Raw genomic sequence first — 23,415 nt, 5'->3', positions numbered from 1 at the left:
CCCCTTTTCACCCTCTTAAAAGTATCTTTTAAGAAATAGAATTTCTTCATTTTTATAGTCTAATTTTTCATTTTCTTTTGTAGTATTAACTTTTTGCATCCTGTTGAAGATCTTTGCCAAGATCATGAAGATGTTCTATGTTTTTCCATTAAAAGTTTGTTTTACCTTTTGCAGAATTAAATCAGCTAGAATTGATTTTTGTTTATGATGTAAGAAGAGAATCAAGGTACAATTTTTTCCCATGTGGATCTTCAGGTGACATGTTACCATTTATCAAAAAGACCATCTTTTCCCCACTACACTACAGTGATACCATGTTATAAATCAGCTGACTGTATATGAGTGGGTCTGTTTCTGGGCTCAGTGTTCTAATACATTGGTCAATGTGTTTATCCTTGCACCAGGAAATGGTTATTTAAAAAATAACGTAAGATTTTTGTAATGAATTCAATATGTACTTCAAATCTGTGAGTTAACCAAACATCAGCTTTTTTATTCCAATCCTTTGAGATCATTTAAAAATTTCAATATAAGCAAAAAGATAGGATTGAAATGTGTATAGTTCTTACAGAATATTTAAAAAAGGTAATTTTACATTTTTCATGAATTTGCAGGTTTGCACAGATGTGTTTAAGAAATATGTAAATATCAATGAACTGTGTTTGCTACAGCGTGCAGGTATGAAACAAATAATTAGTATGAAGCTATTAATGTGTTGTTTGAAAATAGTTTAAAAGTAAATTCAATAATTTGTAAGTTTGAAAACTGAATGCCTTACCCAGGAGTAGCTCTGTTGGCCTAAGAAAGGACTGAAAATAAATGAGATATTTTGGTTAATAAAAAAAGATAATCTACCTAACACTGTCATTCCCTTACACATTAATATTTTCATGACTTACAAATTTTATTTATAAGTGTAAGATGGAGAAAGTGGTATTGTTAATTAGTCTTTATCTAAAGGGATTTTTCAGAAGCTGACTCTTTCCTACTTCTTCATCCTTCTTCTCTTTTTACATTTACCGCTTGTAGCCAGTGTACCATCCAGTGAGTTCTGTGCAGTTCCCTATACGTTCCAGGCTGTGTTCAAACTTCAAGGCTACTATTACCACTTCTCTCTGTCAGGGATGCCTCTAGTTCCATACCATTTCCTCACGGCAAAGGAAAGGCTATTCGGCCTTCAAGGCTAGGTCATAGGAAATAGGATTACCTCCTCTATTAGGCCCTTATCTGATTCCACCACCCCATCCCATTCTTTGCCACCTTCTCCCCATACTAATAGTGAGCTGCAAGAGGACAGACACCATGCTTAATTTATTTATATTTGTCACCCTGACACAACCACCAAAGCCACATAGTAGATGTGGTAATAGAGCACTTTCACTTCATATATTTCTGCTTGAGATCTCATTCTGCTAAAAAAAAAAAGTCTCTGACAGGTTTATTGTTTTGTTTTGCTGGTGATACCATCTCCCCAAGGATTAGAGGAAACACCTAACGAATTACTAGTCTGAATTTAATATAACTATAACAAAGAAGTAATAGTTAAGGTGAAGTAATAGATACCTATATGGGAATATACTTGTGACCTGAGGGATTTTGATAGCCAAGGAGGAGAAGCTATATAGGTTAGATATGGATGAACTTTTAAATTCCAGAAATAATTCCATAACATGAGATGTGGAAGAAAAGAGGATGTCATGAAAAAGATGCAAAACTCCCAAAAATGTAAGTCTGACTGTATAAAGATCCAATATGGTCACAGGAAAAATACATCTGAATTTTGCTTTAAAACAATGAATACAGAACAAAAATAAGTGCCTGTAGCAAAGAATAAATGTAGAAAGTTGTCAAGAACCTGTGGAAATTTTTTGGTGTAGAAATAAGAACTTAGATCAGTGGGAAATAATAGATAGCTCAGAATAGACCTGATACATATGAGGGGTTTAGTGTTTAGAAAGACCATAGGATTTGAGACAAGAGGAATCACTTTAAGAATGATAAGATAACTAGATAGCAAATTAAAGAGGCTCTGAATACCACTGGTGTAAATAAGTTATGGATTTAGCTACTCAGGCTCTACAGAGAGGCCTCAGGAACCATTTTGGTGCACAAGGGGAGGGAGCTGAGTCAGTGGACCCCCCCACCCCCTGTTTAACCATAGTTTCTTGTTTATCTATTTTATATTTGAATTTCCACATACAATTCTTTTGAGAAGTTTTTAAATTTTAAGTTTTTATTTAGAAATTTTAAATTTACAAAAATCTGTGAAAATAGAAAAATACAAACAATAGTCATATCCTTTATCATTTTCATTTGTTCCCTCTCTCCTTCCTTCCATATATGTCTGTGTATACACACATGTGCACATATGTGCATGGCCATACATATACACGTTTTTCCCTGAACCTCTTGAAGTTAAGTTGCACGCATCATGGCCCTTTACCGCCAAATACTTTAATGCATATTTCCGAAAAACAGGCTATCCTTTTATATAACCATGGTACATTTATCCACATTAGTAAATTTAACATGAGTTACAGTAGTTTTGTCTAATTTATTATTTATATTCAAATTTTGTCACTTGACCCAATTATGGCCTTTTATAGCATTTTTCCCTCTAGTTTAGGATCCAGTCCAGGATCAGGTGTGCATTTAGTTGTCGTGACTCTTTAGCGTCCTTTAATCTAGAACATTTCCACCGTCTGTCTCGGACATTTTGGGAGTACATATGTGATAAAATATACCATTTTTAACATTTTTAAGTGTACAATTCACTGGCATATTAAGTACATTCAGTGTTGTGTAACCATCACCATTATTCATTCCCAGAAATTTCTCATTCCAAACAGAAATGCCGTACACATTAAACAATAACTTCTCATTACCCTCATTCTCAGCCCTTGATAACCTCTAATCTACTTTCTGGCTCTATGAATTTGTCTATTGTAAGTATTTCATATAAGTAAAATTATACAATATTTGTCCTTTTGTGTCTGAATTATTTCACTTAGCATAATGTCCTCAAGGTTTATCCATATTGTAACATGTATCAGAATTTCCTTTCTTTTGAAGGCTGAATAATATCCTGTTGTGTTTATATATTCATCTGTTGATGGACGCTTGGGTTGTTTTCTCCTTTTGGGTGTTAGAGTAATGTTGCTGTGAACTTTGACATACAAGTATCTACCTTGAGTCCTTGCTTTCAGTTCTTTCGGGTATATACCTAAGAGTAAAACTATAGGTCCTGTTTTATCTGTTTTATATTTGAATTTCCACATAAAATTTCCCTTTCCAGAAGTTTTATGGCCAAAAACATTTTAAAACAACTGCTATTTAGCATATACCAGAATGAATCAATGAAGTATAGCAGTTAGCAATTCAGTAGAAAAAGTCTTTTCTTTTAAATCAGATTTTTAGAAAGATGACGATTTCTGTGGTTTAAAGTAATCAAAGGGAGTATAGAAGATACAAATTTGATCACATAAATTTGAACTAAAAAGCTATTATCTTCAATATTTTAGATTTACCACTGGTAATATACAAAAATATTCCAATATATAAGAATAATTAGTCCAATCAGCTATTTAGAAAGACATGAATATTGTTTCTTCTTGTGAAAATTAGAAACATTTCAAGAGGAAAATCCAGTGGTTAATGATTCACTAGAATTATGCATTCCTAACCAAAGAAAGGAGTAAAAGTACCTGATTGTGGTGAGTAATTGGTAAAGTAGCATTATGAATTGACAAACCTTTTTAAAAAGCAATGTAGGCCGAGTGCAGTGGCTCACACCTGTAATCTCAGCACTCTGGGAGCCTGAGGTGGGTGGATTGCTTGAGCCCAGGAGTTTAGACCAGCCTGGGCAAAATGGCGAAACCCCATCTCTATAAAAATAAATTTTAAAAATTAGCCAGGCATGGTGGAGCACACCTATAGTCCCAGTTACTTGGGAGGCTGAGGTGGGAAGATCGCTTGAGCCCAGGAGGCAGAGGTTGCAGTGAGCCGAGATCACAACACTGCACTCCAGCCCTGGGTGACAGAGCAAGACCATGTCTCAAAAATAAATAAATAAAATAAAGACGATACAGCAGTTTGTGTCAAAATGTATTAAAATGTTCAGACAGTTTCCACCCAACAGTTTAACAAGAAGGTGTCATTATTTGTTTTGATTTTTTGAGACGGAGTCTCTGCCTGTCGCCCAGGCTGGAGTGCAGTGGCACGATCTTGGCTCACTGCAACCTCCACCTCCTGGGTTCAAGCAATTCTCTTGCCTCAGTCTCCCTGGGTAGCTGTGACTATAGGCCTGTGCCACCATGCCCCGCTAATTTTTGTATTTTTAGCAGAGACAAGGTTTCACCATGTTGGCCAGGCTGGTCTCGAACTCTTGACCTCAGGTGATCCGCCCACCTCAGCCTCCCAAAGTGCTGGAATTACAGGTGTGAGCCACCACACCCGGCCGAGAGGATCATTATTTTCAACGCAGAAAATATATTAACAGTTTAAAAATATCTTAATGAGGCCAGGTGCGGTGGCTCATTCCTATAATTCTAGCACTTTGGGAGGCCAGGGTGGGCAGATCACCTGAGGTCAGAAGTTCAAGACCAGCCTGGCCCACATGGTGAAATGCCGTCTCTACTAAAAATGCAAAAAAAACTAACCAGATTTGGTGGTGCATGCTTGTAATCCCAGCTACTCGGGAGACTGAGGCAGGAGAGTTACTTGAACCTGGAAGGCAGAGGTTGCAGTGACCTGAGTTCATGCCACTGCACTCCAGCCTGGGTGACAGAGCGATACCCTGTCTCAAAAAAATAAATAATGACAAAAAGGAGGAAGGTTGCATGTCAATTAGTGGACTATTTACACACTGGCTAACATAGACTAACTGCACCTTTTTGAATGTCTGCAATTTCAGTTTTATTAATAAGCTATAATAATACTGAGTTTACTGTTTTATCAGTTGATCAGCTTATTATATAGGTGACTATATAAATACTGCCAAAAGTATAGCAGCAAGAATTTATCTGTATGTGTCCAGGGAAAATAATTGTAGTATATAAAAAAGCTTTACAAGAAATTTGAATATTGTTATACCATATTATTAAAGTTTTAAAAATTATTAAAACTTTAACATTAATTTTTCACTTGTGCCACTGAACTTTGTCAGTAGCTACTGGCTTTCCTAAACAATACCAGGTAATCCAGCTAGTAATAAATATTTCTAATAGAAATAACACAAAATAAAACCAAAAGTATTTTTACTAAGGTAGTTAAGGTATATAGATTTTAACCTGGGAAATTTTGGAATGAAGAAAAAAATGATCAATGAAAGAATCCCAATGTAAATAATTTTAGTAAAATTAATGGGGAAAAATTGGAAACATCATGTTACATAGAAAATTAAGGATTTGGATGGGCATGAAGGAAGTACTTCCTCAAAGAAAACTAATCAGCATTGTTGTAATTTTTAGTAGAATGTTCCACAATCACAAACTGAAATAAAAAATATCCCCATCCATGACAAGGCAGGGAGAAGTTAAAAATAATGTCAACATGTTGGTGGGTTTAAAGCAACAAGAATGGGTACGTGTCAAAACAGTCTGCATCCATCACCAAACTATACAACCTCACATATGTACCAAGGCTACTGCCTCAAGACTGCCTGGGAGCTTGACTCTCTAGGAGTTCGTATTGACACTATGATGTATGGGAATGGCAATTTGGACCTAGTCTTTGCAGGTAGCACATGAGTTACTCCATGCTGAACATGCTTGGTTGACTTCAAATATTATTTCCATTTTGACTTTTGCTTTAATTTTTATCCACTATTTCTAATACTAGAACTGTACCTTTCAAGAATTTACATTGAATTCATATTATTTTATCTTTATATATATAGAAAAATTATCAACTTTAAGAAATACGGATATCTGAAGCAGCAAATGACTTTAGTATATATATTTTCATTTTCAGTAAACATATTTATGGAGTACTACAGAAAGTTTCCCCCAGGTGTATACTTTGATTTACAAGTGCTAAATGACCTTCTAAATTCTTTACTCAAACATTGTTTGTTGAAAGAAGTATTTCAGATAGTGAACCTCAGCATAATGGTTAAAATACTGGTAAGTAGCCTGAAAATATATGTTATTTTAATATTTTATGTTAATTTCTCTGTCATATTCATTGTTTGAACTTAGCAGTTGAATTTCTGTATTTGTTGAAACTTCCTAGAAACCACTTGTGTTTTTCAACATAAATGAATTTGAGAAATTTAAGGTGTACTAAAAGAAGATCTGAAAATGAGTGTAATTTTTTTGTTTTATCTAGCCTTCTCTGAAAATATTACTAAACATATTTGAGCATGTGGCAACTATGAAATTAAGGAATGCTGTACCTGCTTTAATTGATATCTTTTGCAAGGTATGGTTTTATTTTCTCTTTTATTCTCTGATGGCGAGTAACCAAGAAAATAATTGTTTCCATAGGGGGTACCCTTGAGCTGCCTTTTATTCACATTCTGGATGCCAAAGAATTCTATTTCCAGAAGTATTCTTTTTCTCTTGAAATAGGGTTTATAAAAAAAGACCAAGTGGCTGATAAGCCTTCCTCTTAAATAGTTTTAGACACTCAGATTATTGCTTTTTGATGTATGAATTGTCTTCGTCTCTACTCCATAAGGATGATTCAATAAAATTTTCTTTCTCTAAAAGAATTGAGATCATTTACAACAGAAATAAACAAACCAGAAAAGACTTACAAAAATATAAAATTCAACTCTTGTTAAATACTTCCTAATATTTGATACTACTCAATCATCTACTTCAGAATAGGCCTGATAGGAAAACTGCCAGTTTTCTTTCAGAAGCAACATTGAAAGAACTCAAGCAAAAGAACAGATGTTTGAGTGAATACCTCAGATTTCACATTACAAAACTTGACAATTGCTTGCCTAGAAATGTTTGGAATCAAAAGTTACTGATTGCCAGGCGCGGTGGCTCACGCCTGTAATCCCAACACTTTGGGAGGCTGAGGCAGGCAGATCACAGGTTCAGGAATTCAAGACCAGCCTGACCAACATGGTGAAACCCCATCTCTACTAAAAACACACAAAAAATTAGACGGGCATGGTGGCGCATGCCTGTAATCCCAGCTACTCGGGAGGCTGAGGCAGGAGAATTGCTTGAACCCGGGAGGCGGAGGTTGCAGTGAGCCAAGATTGCGCCATAGCCTAGGCAACAGGGCAAAACTCCATCTCAAAAAAAAAAGTTACTGATAACCCACAGAGGTTGTAGAAAATCTCAGTAAGGATTCCATAAATTGTCTGATACTGAATAACTTGGCTTTCTGCAAAATGTACCCCCCAGTGACTGTCTAAATAAAATTACCCTTAGTGGAGAATATCTAACAAAGACAATGATTTTCATTTTTGCATGGCTAATATGGAGCCATCATTTCTGGAAGTTGTTTAAAACCAGTACCAATTTCCCTGTTAAGAGTATTTCAGGGTTCAGTAATAACACCATAATATCATCATGGAGAAAGATGCATTTCCTCCTCTTTATTCTAGCAGTATACCATACTCCATGTATTTAACATAAATATCACTGAGAAAAGATAATTAACATCTTATTTTTGTCCTGCCTTAGATTGTTACCTAGTCTGTTACAAAACAATTTATATTTACCCTGGTTTTTAAGCAGTGTTAAAGGGCAGAGTTTTTAAAGCCTGTCAGTTACCAGATAACTGATTTGTTCTCTCGCAGGTTTGTTTATAGTTGGCCTTGTTCATTTAGTCAAAAGTCACTGCAAGGTCAGTGAATACAGTTAGACCACCAGTGACCCTTTCGAATGTTATAGAGCGTAACAGTAAAAAAATCATGATGTCCACTCCTTTACTTCATGATGTTTGGAAAACTATTTGTTAAGGTAGTGGATTGGTAGGTTTAGGAGAGGAGCTGTTTTCCTCTTTTAAAATAAAATTGAGCATGCTTTGAATCCAGAGGAGCTAATAGAGCTAAGGATTAGAGCCTAATCTTTAGAACAGGCTTTAAACAGTCATTTTTACAGAATTTTTTTACCAAAACTATTTTTAGTTAAAGTTGTTTAATAACATGTCTTAGGGTAGCATTTCTAGGACCCATTCAAAGGGGGCCGAGTACCACTAAATTTGAGACAATTTTCCTTGGAGTTCAAAGGTGGGGAAAATCTCTCAGCAGCTTGTTACTATTATCCTTCACTAAAAGAAATTCTATCTCAAAATATATAATTGTAAGTTCTAGTAGCCAAATTACAGCATCTCACATTATACCTTGAAACAGGTAGCTTCTCCACTTACCCCTGGTATTGTTTTGTTATCCTACCCCAATTTCTTATTTCCTAGTACTCCCTTAGATCTATACTGGAGACAAAGCATACATTCTCCCAAACATTCAAAATATATTTTGATATTTAAGTAATTTCTTAAAAGGGGAATTTTTCTGAAAACCAGAATAGAACTATATAAAATTATCAGCAAAAATATTGCTCAGAGAATTTCAAACACCACTCAGTTGAGTCATTCTTAACTCTCTAAATCCTTGTCCAGGGTAGCTAGTCATCATAATACCTTTGAGGTATTATGGGGGTATTGGAGGTCCTAGTCATTATATCTTTGAACTAAGGTCAAGAGGATCATTTGAGCTGGGGCAACTAATAAGACTGCCAGCTCACAACCTCGTACCTTCCCACTTTTCCAGGATAATGTCATGTAGAAGAGCTGTCAGAAAAGGCCTGCCTCTCATTCATCTATTCTCACACTAGAAGTATCCAGATATTCCCTTGTTGGTTCTCTTCATTAGAGTTGAGGCTCATGAAGAAGACAGGAAATGAGTCATATGTGAATGACGGATAAAGCCTTTGAATTGATTTTTTTTTTAATTAAATGCTATTTTACATGTGGGCAGTTGGTCCACCTGAGTGATTAAGTTATCAAGGAATCACTGATTCTTCTCTGGTCATGGCCCTATGTGAGGCACAGGAACAATACTTCTCAGGAAGTTTATAATCAGGGATGAGGTATGAATACCAGTCCTAGACTAGAAGACAGACTGAGTACTAAATAAGAGGTATATATGATAAAGTGGTTGAGATAACTTAGAGAACAGGAAGAAAATTCAAAAACTTAATATTTTCATTTTTGCTTTAAATTCTGAGGATATCTTTTTGTAGTTCTGTGCCTCCATTTTTTTAAATGAGTTTTATTCCACTTGTCTCCATGTTTCACTTCTTCCAGTGTCTTAGTTGTTTCACACACATTGGCTCCTCAATTCTGTCACATTTTTATAAGAATAACCACTCTTTCTTTTCTCTTCTACAGCTTGTTGAAGCCGGGATGGTGCTTGACCCAGAGCACTTTAACTATATTGTTAAGCTTTTATACCAAGTACAAGCTTCCAAACAAGAAATAACTGCAGTTCTGGAAATGAAATCCAGGTGAGAAAAATCATTATTATTTAAGCCAAAATATATGTGTCTTGGTGGGGACTTACAAAAGCTGAAGGCAAAGCTCTAATAACTGTTTGTATGCCCAAACATTTAGATAGTAGCCTGTCATAAACCCTTCTCCCGTCTCTTGGCTATGACCTACTTTAGTCAAGCTGCCTGTGGCCAGCCTCACCTTATTTTTCTTAGTACTTCATTTCCTCTCAATGTCCTGCTCATCAAGTGTAAAAAGAGTGTCTTTTATCTTCTGTTTCACCACTTAATTACACCTAATGTACTCTCTTATATGTGTACAAATTACCTTAATTCTTTTTTCTATTTGACTCATTTTTTGTTGTTAGCTTAATAAAATACTTTAGTACCCCTCCCTTATTTACTTTCTCTATTCAGCTTGTGGGCCTCCAAAGACCTTTAAAAAAAAAAAAAAAAAAAAAAAAAAGCCAGGCGCTGTGGCTCACGCCTGTAATCCCAGCACTTTGCAAGGCCGAGGCGGGCAGATCACAAGGTCAGGAGTTCAAGACCATTCTGACCAACATGGTGAAACCCCGTCTCTACTAAAAATACAAAAATTAGCTGAGCATGGTAGCGCGTGCCTGTAATCCCAGCTAGTCAGGAGACTGAGGCAGGAGAATCACTTGAATCTGGGAGGCGGAGGTTGCAGTGAGCCGAGATCGCACCACTGCCTGGGCAACAGAGTGAGACTCCATCTCAAAAATAAATAAAAACTGAAAAAAAACTCTCACAATTATACAAGTAGTACCATAATATACTTATACGAAGAAAAAGGAAAGCCATGACTTAAAAAAAAAATTAAAGTATAACATACATAGAAAAAAAGATATAAATTATGTGTTTAAATGAATCATAACTTTTTAAATGTAATTAGATTTGATAAAGAGCAAATCAACTACTGAAATCCTTCAGAATGCCCAGAAATCTCCAATATGGAGCTTCCATCGCTATTTTTATCTCATTTCTCATTATCCTCTAATGCAGAGGTTCCCCAACTTTCTTGGTTCTGTGTCCCTAGGCCAAAAGAAAGACGTTAACTGTCCCATTTATTAACTAGTTAGGTCCAAACAAGTTAATAGTAGTAATTTGTTCAGTGTCTGACAGATGTCAGCCTTAACATAGGCTTATTTAACAAACTTAAAATAACCTATGGTGTCCTGGGGAGTTTGCCATTGTGCCCTAGATGCCTCGGTGCAGTTAAAAGAATTGCAGCTCTAAGTAGTACTACTTCCCTTCAATCACTAGCGTTGAAATTAATTTGAGTTTTCCAAGTTCTATGATTTTTTAATTTAATTACTGATAATTAACAATATTCATGTTTTCCATAAAAATTGTAACACCGTTTAGGCTACATAGATTTTGGGGACTACCTAGGAAACAAATTTTTGTAAGAAAAGTATAATTCATCCAGCATGTAGTTCTGGAGTCCAATTTGTTTTTAAGTAGGGTGCATTGATGTTGTCTTCCAGTCATTGAGTTCATTCTTCCCCAGAGTGATATGTGAAAAACTTTTCCCATTTTGGGCAGTGGCAGCTATGGCAGAGAGCTCACATGACTAACAGATGTTAATCTCCCACCAGATTCAGTAGCAGTTGGCACAGGGAAAGTGTATGCATCAAGGCTCAAGAGAATAGCAGTATCTGGTGCCCTGAATAGCTACTAAACTTCACCCTTCATGCAGTGATTGACAGCAAACCCTGTTAGTATATAGGAAGACCCCAGAACAATCCAGCTTTTCACTTTTTTTATTGACGCGTAATAGTTGTATATGTTTACAGAGTACATGAGTTTTAACGATACATGTATATGATGTATAATAACAAAATCAGGGTAACTGGGATATTCATCACCTCAAACATTTATCATTTCTTTGTATTAGGGACATTCCAGAGCTTCTCTTCTGGTTATTTGAAATATGCTGTATATTTTTGTTAACTGTAGTTGCCCTATTGTGCTTTCAAACATAAGCAACACAATCATGAATATTTTTAGTCTGTTTTACAGTATATAACTTTGAAAACTGTATCTTTATACCCTCTGCCCCTTTCTGTGCTCCCACTTCAAACCATTACAGTTATGTGCCCCATAATGATGTTTTGGTTAATGATGGACCACATATACCATGGTGATCCCATAAAATTATAATGGAGCTGAAAAATTCCTATCTCCTAGTGACATCTTAGCTGTTATAATGTCAGAGCACAATGCACTACTCATATGTTTGTAGTGATACTAGTGTAAACAAACTTACTGCGCTGCCAGTCATATAAAAGTATAGCACATACAACTACGTACAGTACATAATATTTGATAATGATAATAAATTAGTGTTACTGGTCTATGTATTTACTGTACTTTATTATTACTTTAGAGTGTACTCCTACTTATATTTTTTTAAAGTTAAGTTTAAAACCAATTCAGGCAGGTCCTCCAGAAGGTATTCCAGAAGTAGGCATTATTATCATAGGAGATGACAGCTCCATACATGTGATTGACCCATAGACCTTCCAGGGAGGTAAGATGTGGAGGTGGAAGACAGTGATATTGATCATCCTTGTTCTCTGTAGGCCAAGGCTAATGCATGTATTTGTGTCTTAGTTTTTAACAAAACAGTTTACAAAGTAAAAAGATAAAAATAAAAATTTTCAAAAATAGAAAAATGTTTATAGAATAAGGATATAGAGAGCATGCTTTTGTACAGATATACAGTGTGTTTCTGTTTTAAGCTGGGTGTTATTACAAAAGAGTCAAAGTTTAAAAACAATTTGTAAAGTTACAGTAAGTTAAAGTTAATATTGAAGAAAGAAAAATTTTTTTTCTAAATTAAGTGTAGCCTAAGTATATAGTATTTGTAAAGTCTACAGTTTGTGTTACAGTTGCCTGCAGTATTCAGTACAATAACATGCTGTGCAGGTTGGTAGCCTAGGAACAATAGGCTATATCATATAGCCTAGGTGAATAGTAGGCTGTACCATCTAGGTTTGTGTAAGTACACCCTTATGATGATTACACAAAGATGAAATCACATAAAGACACATTTCTGAGAACATATCCCCAGCCAGGTACAGTGGCTCATGCCTGTAATCCCAGCACTTTGGGAGGCTGAGGCAGGTGGATCACCTGAGGTTGGGAGTTTGAGACTAGCCTGGCCAACATGTGAAACCTCATCTCTACAAAAAATAGAAAAATCAGCCGAGTGTAGTGGTGCACGCCTGTAATCCCAGCTACTCAGGAGGCTGAGGTGGGAGAATCACTTGAATCTGGAAAGCAGAGGTGGCAGTGAGCCAAGATCGTGCCACTGCACTCCAGCCTGGATGACAGAGCAAGACTCTGTCTCAAAAAAAAAAAAAAAAAAGACATATATACACCAAACGATGCATGACTGTATATAGTATTCTTTAAGAGGTACTAACATTGGTGACCTATTTGATGATGGAGAGAGTTTTGAGAGAGTAGGATAATAACTGGATAGTTAAGGAGTTTAGATCATAATTGAGCATGTGAACCCAGCTCCAAGCCAAAAGAAAAAAATAGTATATTATTTTATACTTGAATTTTCTTGACTCTTTGAAATAATCACCCTATTCTACACTAGGCAATTATTTTTTTTCTTTGAGACAGTATCTCCGTCTGTCTCCCAAGCTGGAGTGCAGTGGTGCAATCATGGCTCATGGCTCACTGCAGCCTCAACCTCTCGAGCTCAAGCAATTCTCCTACCTTAGCCCCCCAACTCTCTGGGACTACAGGCACGTGCCACCATGCCCTAGCTAATTTTTTTTGTATTTTTTTCAGAGGTAGGATTTCAACATGTTGCCCAGTCTGGTCTCGAACTCCTGGGCTCAAGTGATCTGCCTGCTTCAGCATCCCAAAATAGTCAAGTGAATTTTAATGTACATTTATATTTTGATTTTGATTATATTTTTAATTAGCTAGTTTAGAGTTCATTTGAAAGACTTTCACAGAAGATAAGGCTGCTAGAAAGAATTTTAACATTTATATTCAGGACATTAGTAAGAATTTATATGTGCCTATAACCTAGGAAATTTCTTAACATTCAGCGATTATTTTAAAACTTTCACATTTAAAGTGAGTTTGAAATGTTGGAGCTTAAGTCTGCAACTTTATTAGTTACTTTTTGTTTATCTCCTGTTTTCCCTTTTTCTATTTTCCTGTGGAGATTACTTGAACATTTTTTAGAATTCCATTCTGATTAACTATAGTTTTTGAGTATCTCTCTTTGTATATATATATTTTTTAGTTGTTGCTCTAGTGCACTTACTTTTGACTCAGCAATCCCAATTCTACAAATGTACCCTGAAAACACACCTCTATCAATACAAACATATGCACACCCAAGGTTATTCATTGCAGCATTGTTTATACTTGCAAAATATTAGGAACAATCTAAATACCAATACAGTAGATGAATAATATAGTATATCCACACAATGAAGTCCTTTGCAGCCATTAAAAAATGAAGAATTTCACTATGAATTTATTTAGAGTGATATCCAAGATATACTGTTTGTGTAAATGTTCTAAATACAATAATTAAAGGATTGCAGTTGGCAGAATATATATAAAAGTATAACTATATGCCCTTGACAAGAAATTAACTTCCATTATAAGGATAGAGGTAGTTGAAACAATATACCATGCAAACATTAGTTTTAAAAGGAGCATGAGTGATTATATGAATAATGAATTAAATAGACTTCAGAGCAAAGAAAACTACAGGTACAAAGAGGGACACTACATAATAAGATGATCAATACGCCAAGAAGACATAGCAATTATAAAGTATATGCACCAAAAAACAGCTTCAGAATACATGAAACAAAATTATATAACTGAAAGGAGAAATGGACGATTCTATAATTATAGTCGGGGACTTCAATATCCCTCTCTCAATAATTGATAGAAATACTGGGAAATCAGCAAGGATATAGAACTAAACACCTCCATCAATCAACAGGGTTTAATAGACATTTATAGAACACTGTACCCCAAAACAGCAGAATACATATTCTTTTCAAGCATCTATGGAACATTCACCAAGGTAGACCATATCCTGGATCATAAACCTCAAAAAATTTAAAACAATTAAAACTATACAGAGTACATTATTTGACTGTAATGGAATCAAACTGGAAATCAACAATGGAGATATAATAGGAAAATCTCCAAACACTTGGAAATTAAACAACACACTTCTCTATAATCCACGTGTGAAGAGAAAGTCTCAAAACTAAGTGAACTGTTAGAACTGAATAAAAATGAAAATATATCACAACTTGGGGATGCAGTTAAAGCAATCCTGAGAGGAAAATCCATTACACAATATTCTAAGCTCCCACCTCACAAAACAAGGAAAAATAAGGGCAAAATAAACTCAAAGCAAGCATAAGAAAGGCAATAAAGCTAAGAATATGAATCAATGAAGCTGAAAACAAAAAGTAAATCAATGAAACAAAAAGCTGTTTGTTAGAAAAGATCAATAAAATTAACAAGCCTCTAGCAAGACTAAAAAAAAAAAAGAAAAAAGCAGACATGAAGACATGAATTATCAATACCGGGAAAGAGACCAGGGTTATCAGTACAGTTACTGCAACCATTAAAGCAATCATAAGGGATTGCCTTGAACAACTTGACATAAACTCACCAACACAGATGAAATGGAGTAAGTTCTTAAAAACCACAAAAAAAACCAAAGTTGATGCAATATGAACTAGATCATCTAAATAGTGTTATAACTATGGAAGAAATTTAATCCGTCATTTAAAAGCTTCCAAAAAAGACATTTCAAGGGCCAGATAGTTTCACTGGACGATTCTACCAGTCATTCAAAGAAGAATCAGCACGGATTTACACAATCTCTTCCAGAAAACCTAAAGGAGGGAAGATTTACCAGCATATTTTGATACCAGTGTTACCCAGACTCCAAAACCAGACACAGAGAATACCAAAAAAAAAAAAAAAAAAAAAAAAAAAGAAAAGCAAATTACAGCCAGGTGTGGTGGCTCACACCTGCAATCCCAGCACTTTGAGATGCCGAGGCAGGTGGATCACCTGAGGTCAGGAGTTTGAGACCAGCCTGACTAACATGGTGAAACCCCATCTCTACTAAAAATACAAAATTAGCTGGGCATGGTGGTGCATGCCTGTAATCCCAGCTACTTGATAGGCTAAGGCAGGAGAATCACTTGAACCTGGGAAGCGGAGGTTGCAGTGAGCCGAAATTGGACCATTGCATTCCAGCCTGGACAACAAGAGTGAAAGTCTATCTCAAAAAAAAGAAAAGAAAAGAAAAGAAAAGAAAATTACAAATTAGTATTATCTCTCCTGAGCTTTGATGCAGAAATTCTCAATAAAATACTACCATATTGAATCCAGGAATTTGTAAAAAGAATTATACACCATGATCAAATAGGGTTTATTCCAAGAATGCAAAGATGGTTCAATATTTGAAAATCAATGTAATTCATCATATCTACAGCATAAGAAGAAAAGCCACATGATTATTCAATTAATACAGAAAAGCATTTGACAAAATTCAATATCCATGCATTATTTTTAAAACTCAGCAAATTATGAATAAAGGAGGAAATTCTTTAACTTCACAAACAGTATCTGTAAGAAACCTACAGCAAATATTACATTTAGATGAAAGACTGGATGCTTCTTCCTAAGATTGGGAACATGGCAAGGATGTTCACTGATACCACTCTTATTCAACATACTATGATAAATCTTAGCCAGTGTAAGGCAAGAAATGAAAATAGCTAGCATACAGATTGGAAGTGAAGAAATAAAACTGTCCATATTTGCAGATGACATTTTCTGCATCTATGCCAAGGAATGTACCAAAATAAAAAAACACTCTCCTAGAACTAATGAGTGCAGCAAGGTTGCAGCATAAAAATCAACACACAAATCAACCATTTTCTATATACTGAAAACGAACTGGGGAAACCAACATTTAAAACAATATCATTTACAATGGCTAAAAACAAAAATTAGGTAAAAATCTAACTGAACACATGCTAAACTTGTATGCTGGAAGTTACAAAATGCTGATAAAAGAAATTGAAAGATTAAATAAATAGACATACTACATTCATGGACTGGGAGACTTAATAAAGGTGTCAATTCACAATTTCATCCATTGGTTTAACTCAATTCCTATCAGAATCCCTCTGGCAAGATTTTTTTGTAGGTATAAAAACGTATATTCTAAAATTTATGTGCAAAGGTAAAAGGACAAGAATAGCTAAGACAACTTTTAAAAAAGAATAGGCTGGGTGCAGTGGCTCACACCTGTAATCGCAACACTTTGGGAGGGCGAGGCAGGCAGATTACTTAAGCCCAGGAGTTCGAGGCCAGCCTGGGCAACGTGGTGAAACCCCATCTCTACAAAAAATTAGCTGGGCATGATGTCACGCACCTGTAGTCCCAGCTACTTGGGAGGCTGAAATGAGAGGATCACTTGAGCCCCAAAGGTAGAGGCTGCAGTGAGCTGTGATTGCACCACTGCACTCCAGCCTGGGTGACAGATAGAGACCCTGTCTCAAAAAAGAGAAAAAGAATGGGGTAAAGTAAAAGGATTCACTCTACTTAATGTTAAGACTTACTAACAGTAATCAAGTAATTAAGAAAGTATGTTATTGGATGGAGGGAGAGAGACATAGGTCAAAGGAACAGAGAGAATCCAGAAATAAACCACTACTAATATGTTCAATTGATTTTATAAGGTACAAAAGCAATTTTATGAAAGAAAGCTAGTTTTTAAACAAATGATGCTGGAGCAATTGAACAGCCATAGTAAAAAAAAACTTTGACCAAAACCCAACACCTTATACAAAAATTAATTCAAAATGAATCATGAATTTAAACAAAAAACTTTTAGGAAAAAATAGGGAAAAATTTGGAAACCTATATATATATGTTTATATATATTATATATTTGTATATATTATATATATTTTATGTATATATTTTATATATATATATTTAAATTTTTATATTTTTATTTTTCCCCGAGACAGAGTCTTGCTCTGTCACCCAGGCTGGAGTGCAGTGGCACAATCTCAGCTCACTGCAACCTCCGCCTCCTGGGTTCAAAGTGATTCTCCTGCCTCAGCCTCCCGAGTAGCTGGGATTACAGATGCGTGCCACCACACCTGGCTGATTTTTGTATTTTTAGTAGAGACTGGGTTTCACCATGTTGGCCAGGCTGATCTCAAACTCCTGACTTTGTGATCCACCTACCTCGGCCTCCCAAAGTGCTGGGATTACAGGCATGAACCATCATGCCCAGCTGAGAATATATTTTGAAAGTCTCAAAATTCAATAGTAAACAAACAAATGATACTGTTAGAAAATGGGAGCTGGGTGCCATGGCTTACATCTATAATCCCAGCACTTTGGGAGGCCGAGGTGGGCAGATCACTTGAGGTCAGGAGTTTGAGACCAGCCTGGTCAACATGGTAAAACCCCATCTCTACTAAAAATACAAAAATTGCCCAGGCGTGGTGGTACATGCCTATAGTCCCAGCTACTCAGGAGGCTGAGGCTCCAAGAGAATCTCTTGAACCCAGGAGGCGGAGGTTGTAGTGAACCAAGATCGTGCCACTGCACTCCAGCTTGGGCGACAGAGTGAGACGTCTTAAAAAAAAAAGAAAAGAAAAGAAAATGGGCTAAAGACATAAACATATTTCACCAATGAGGATATGCAGATGGCAACTAAGCACATGAAAATAAGTTCAACATTGTTAGCCATAAGAGAAATGTAAAATAAAACCATATGAGATATCACCACACACCTATCAGAATAACAGAATTTTTTTTTAAATGTTGTTAACACCAAATGGTGGGGAGAGTGTAGATAAACTGGATCATATGCTGTTGGTGAGAATATAAAAGGGTACAGCCACTCTGAAAAGCAGTTCAACAGTTTCTCTACAGACTAAACATGCACATGCCAAAGGCAGCTGTTGAACTCCTCGCATTTATCCTAGAGAAATGAAAACTTTTGGTCACATAAAAACTTATACATAAATGTTCTTAGCAGCTTTAATTGTAATAACCTGAAACTGGGAAAAAAAAAAACTCAGATACCCTTCAATAGGTGAATGAATAGTTACAGTTAAACTGTGGTACATACCATGGCATACTATTCAGGAAAAAGGGGGAGAAACTGAAATGTGTAACAAATTGGATTGATCTCAAGGGAATTACGTTGAATTTTAAAAGCTAATCTCAAAAGGCTACATGCTACACAGTGCATACATTTCATTTATGTAATATCCCAGAGATGACAAAACTAAGAAATGGAGAACTGATTAGTGGTTGCCAGGGGTCAGGGACAGTGGAGAGGGGATTGAGTATAAAAGGGTACCATGAGAAAGTTCCTTTGTAGAAAAGGAACAGTTGCAGTTACATACACACACAAAAATATATATAAAAATTGGTAAAAACTGAATAAGGCCTGTAGTTAACAATATTGTACCGGTGTCAGTTTCCTGTTGGTATATAAGATGTCACTATTGGAAAAAGCTGGGTGAAGAGTGCACAGTATACTATTTTTGGAAATTCCTGTGAGCCTGTTTAAAAGTCAAAAAATTGTGAAGATAAGTATATAACTTAAAACTTTTAAAGATAAGTATATATAACTTTTGTTAGGTATTGCCAAATTTTCCTCCAGAATACTTGTTACCATTTGTGTTCCCATCAGAAATATGAGACTGCCTATTTCAGCCTAGCTTTCTAACATAGTGTTAGAATGTTTTTTAATATTTGCTAATCTATTAGATGACAAATGATGTTTTAGTTTGCATTTCTCTCGTGAATGAATTTGATCATTTTCTGTTCATATATTTGAGGGCTATTTTTACATGTTTTATGTGAACTCTTCACTTTTTTTCCCCTTTTTCTATTAGGTTTTGGTTCTTTGGTTCTTAAACTTTTAGAGTTCTTGATATATTACAGGTATTAGGCCTTTGTAGTATATATTGCAATTTTTCTTCCAGTTTGTCAGTTGTCTTTTGACCTTCTGGTGTTTTTTACCTTGCAGAAAGTTTTATTTCTATGCAATCTTATATTTCAATCTTTTTTCTCAGTTTTGAGTCAAGGTTATGTTTTATTGCATGTGGATTTTGAGTCATCATTTCTCTACATGAAGGTTTTGGGCAAACTGGCACATGTTTTCTTTTACTATTTGTATGATTTCATTTTTACAGTTAGGTTTTTAATCTACGTGGAGTTTTTTCTCTTAGGTATGTTATGTGAAATGGATTCAGTTTTATCTTTTCCAAATGATTATCCAACTTTTCCAACAATATGTATTAAAATGTCCATCTTGGCTGGGTGTGGTGGCTCACACCTGTAATCCCAGCACTTTGGGAGGCCGAGGTGGGCAGATCGCGAGGTCAGGAGATCGAGACCATCCTGGCTAACATGATGAAGCCCTGTCTCTACTAAAAATACAAAAAACTAGCCGGGCGTGGTGGCGGGTGCCTGTAGTCCCAGCTTCTCGGGAGGCTGAGGTAGGAGAATGGCGTGAACCCAGAAGGCGGAGCTTGCAGTGAACCAAGATAGCACCACTGCACTCCAGCCTGGGTGACAGAGCAAGACTCCATCTCAAAAAATAATAATGAATAAAATAAAATGTCCATCTTTATCTCCAGTGATTTGAGATGCCACCCTCATCATATACTAAATTTCATATACAATGAGGTCTGTTTCTTGACTTTGTATTTTACTCCACTGGACTGTTTGCCCATTCCTCCACTGGAACCACACTATAGTAACTATAGAAGCCTTAATAGTATGTTTTAATATTTGGTAGGGATAATTCTTTTTCATAGTTTTTCAGTGTTTTCCTGAATCTTCTTGCATTTATGCTTCTCCATATATTTAGTATCAACTTCCTAACTCCATGTAGTAGTAATGTGTCTTTCAGGAGTGTTTTATAATTTTCTTTGTATAAGTACTTAATATTTTGGATGCTATTGTAAATGAGGTTTTCTGTATTATTATGGGTTTTTTTGTATTTATAAAAGCTATTGTTTTTTGTTTGTGTATTGATGGATTGAGACAGGATCTTGCTCTGTTTCCCTGTCTGGAGTGCAGTAGTGCAGTTACAGCTCACTGCAGCCTGGACCTCCTGGGCTCAGGTGATCCTCCCACCTCAGTCTCCCAAGTAGCTGGTACTACAGGTGCGTGCCACCACACCCAGCTAATTTTTGCAGAGGTAGGATTCACCATGTTAACCAGGCTAGTCTCAAACTCCTGGGCTCAAGGGATCTGCCCACCTTGGCCTTCCAGATTGCTGAAATTTCTGGTGTGAGCCACCTCACACAGGCTATCTAGTTTAAATATCAGTTATACTTGCTTCATAAAAGGAGTTAGAAAATTGTTTTTTTTTCTTAATCCCAAATGTCATAGTATGTTCTTCCTTCTTAGTGCTCTAGATAAATTACCAAAATTGATTAACTCATAGTTAGGTATTACATAATAATACTCCTAGTTCAATGGCACCTTCTTATTCCCGCTGCCTTTTTAAAATTTTCTTCCAATTGCCAAAGGGTGTTTCTTTCATTTTTGTCTTTTTTTCTTTTCCAAAAACTATGCATTTCAAAAATTGCCTTCTTTAAATCACAGACTTTTAAGATCCTTCCTCGTGGTTCTGATCTACCCAGATGCTTGCTTTTTTTTTTTTTTTTTTTTTTTTTAGCATTTTCAGACTTAATGTGGACTTAGTCTTTGTAGCAGTATTTTTAAATCAATGTTAGATCTTTCTGGTAGTTTCCCTCTTCAATTCTCCCCGCCAGGTTGTGTGTTATTTGCTCTGTTTTTGTTTTGATCTGTCTTTGATTGCCACAAATCCTGTGGAGCAGTAAGGGTAGGGTAGGAGCAGTAGAGATCATGTGCCAGGAGTTGGTATTTTTTTTCTCCTTTTAGTCACAGTTATTTTGAAGTTTTGACATCCTCTGTCTACAAGTTAGGCTGAAGGTATGATTTCATGTGGAATTGGCTTTTTCCTTCTTATTGTTTTAGGGAGGAAATAGTATAAAGTAGGTGTCCATATAGCTGCCTTTTTTTCAGCTCTGAAGAATGTTTATAGCATATTATATACATTCATTTTTTCCTCCGGTTTCTTATAAACCATAGGACAGATTAATTAGAAGCAGCAGTGACTTTTAAGGGGTGAATATAGTATAATTAACTCTTTTCTGTTGTTAAAGGTTACAGATGAGGCAATTTAAAAAGAACTGGAAGTGTGATTTAGATTCAGCCTTGAATAAATTAGAGGTATGACATTTATTATTTTAAATACATTGCTGGGATCTCCGAAAATCAATAGCAACAAAAAAGGTTTGAATAATAACCCCATTTTATGAAAAGTTTTAGAAATGTGGCTGTTATACAGAGAAAATGCTCAAGGAAAGGAAGTTTTGTTTTTCTTACAAGTTAATATTTTGAAAGGCAAACATTTTAATTTCTAGAGTTGTGGACTTTACTAAAAATAATTCTAAAAATTGTTCAGTTTCAAAATTATATTAAAGTAAAATAATTAATTCAAAGCTTAGTCTTTAATTCTTGAGGCTGGGTAGACTCGCTCAGTGCATAAGAAAGCTGAGGTACTTGTCATGGATGGCTACAGTACATGAAATGGTGGGAGAAAGCCCAGGTCACACTGAACTCTCCAACCATTTAGAGTATAAGAAATGAGGACCTTCAGGATGATTTTTACTTTTAAATTTAATATCATTTTTGTATTCATGTAGTAATTGTTGCTCTGGTTTTAATTAGTACTTTTATATTCTTAAGACAACTTCTTTCTTGATGTGAAAAACTTCTTTAGTTTATAACAGAAATTGTAGAAAGATAATAAGTTGACTGAAATTTACTTTGTGGCCACTTTTGTAGAATGTTGTGTCCAAAACGATATGTGGGCCCAAATTATAAATGGCCAGATAACATTAAAATGCACTTTCTAAAAGTAATAAAATAATGCATTGCCATGGAGACAGTTCAAATTATGCTGCTTATCATCTGTTTTCCGTAAAATCCATCTCCACGGTCAGGTTCAGTTTTGGGAGTGAATACAGTTAAATACTTTAAGACCTGGATAATTAAAACAAATGTGCATTGTTATTTGGAATTTATAGAGGCTTTACTATAGCCAGAAAAGCAAAGTTACAATAGTGTGTTATTGATGTGATGCCTGTTAGTAAGTTTATAAGATCTGCATTTTGTCTTATTAATTTATGTATATCTAATGCCTAAACGTGCTTGGCCCTAAAGACATGTTTGCATAAATGACATAGTTTTCATTCTTTTTCTTTTTTTTTTGTTTTGTTTTTAATAATTTTGATAGCATTGTAAAGAAAAAGGTGACTGGACCAAATTGGGAAAATTATACATTAACGTAAAAATGGGCTGTGAAAAATTTGCAGATTTCCAGACATTTTGTGCTTGCATTGCTGAAACACTCACAAAAAACTATGAAGATGAAAGACCAGATATTCCCTTTTGTGAATTTGCTGAAACAGGTAAAATGTAACTATTGGCCTGAATACTATGTATGAGGATGGTGCAGTTTTCTTTTTTGTTTTTTAGAGACAGGGTCTTCCTTTGTTACCCAGGCTGGAGTACAGGGGTGCAGTCATAGCTCACTGCAGCCTCAAACTCTTGGGCTCAAGCACTTCTCCTGCCTCAGCCTCCCAAGTAGTTGGGACTACAGGCACATATCACTATACCCAGCTAATTTTTTTATTTTTTGTAGACACAGAATCTTGCTTCATTGCCCAGGCTAGTCTCGAACTCTTGTGCTCAAGGGATCCTCCCACCTCAGCCTCTCAAAGCACGGTATTACAGACATAAGTCATAGCTCGGCCAGTGGCAGTGTTCTTAAGAAGAA

General features: G+C 35.6%; 1 protein-coding gene across 1 annotated transcript in view; it reads left to right on the top strand.

Annotated features, from left to right (window-relative positions):
* The window catches only part of TOPAZ1 (testis and ovary specific TOPAZ 1), an 89,852-nt gene that overhangs the window by 39,860 nt on the left and 26,577 nt on the right, over positions 1-23,415 (top strand). Inside the window, exons 9-14 of the mRNA XM_055294766.2 lie at positions 615-678; positions 5,971-6,122; positions 6,328-6,420; positions 9,355-9,470; positions 21,737-21,803; positions 22,873-23,047. Of these exons, the coding sequence (XP_055150741.2) occupies positions 615-678; positions 5,971-6,122; positions 6,328-6,420; positions 9,355-9,470; positions 21,737-21,803; positions 22,873-23,047 (667 nt within the window). The remainder of the gene's footprint in view (positions 1-614; positions 679-5,970; positions 6,123-6,327; positions 6,421-9,354; positions 9,471-21,736; positions 21,804-22,872; positions 23,048-23,415) is intronic.

This window comes from Symphalangus syndactylus, chromosome 1, assembly GCF_028878055.3.
Source record: "Symphalangus syndactylus isolate Jambi chromosome 1, NHGRI_mSymSyn1-v2.1_pri, whole genome shotgun sequence".
In the NCBI taxonomy this organism is placed as follows: Eukaryota; Metazoa; Chordata; class Mammalia; order Primates; family Hylobatidae; genus Symphalangus; species Symphalangus syndactylus.
This window is presented reverse-complemented; position numbering and strand designations above follow the sequence as displayed.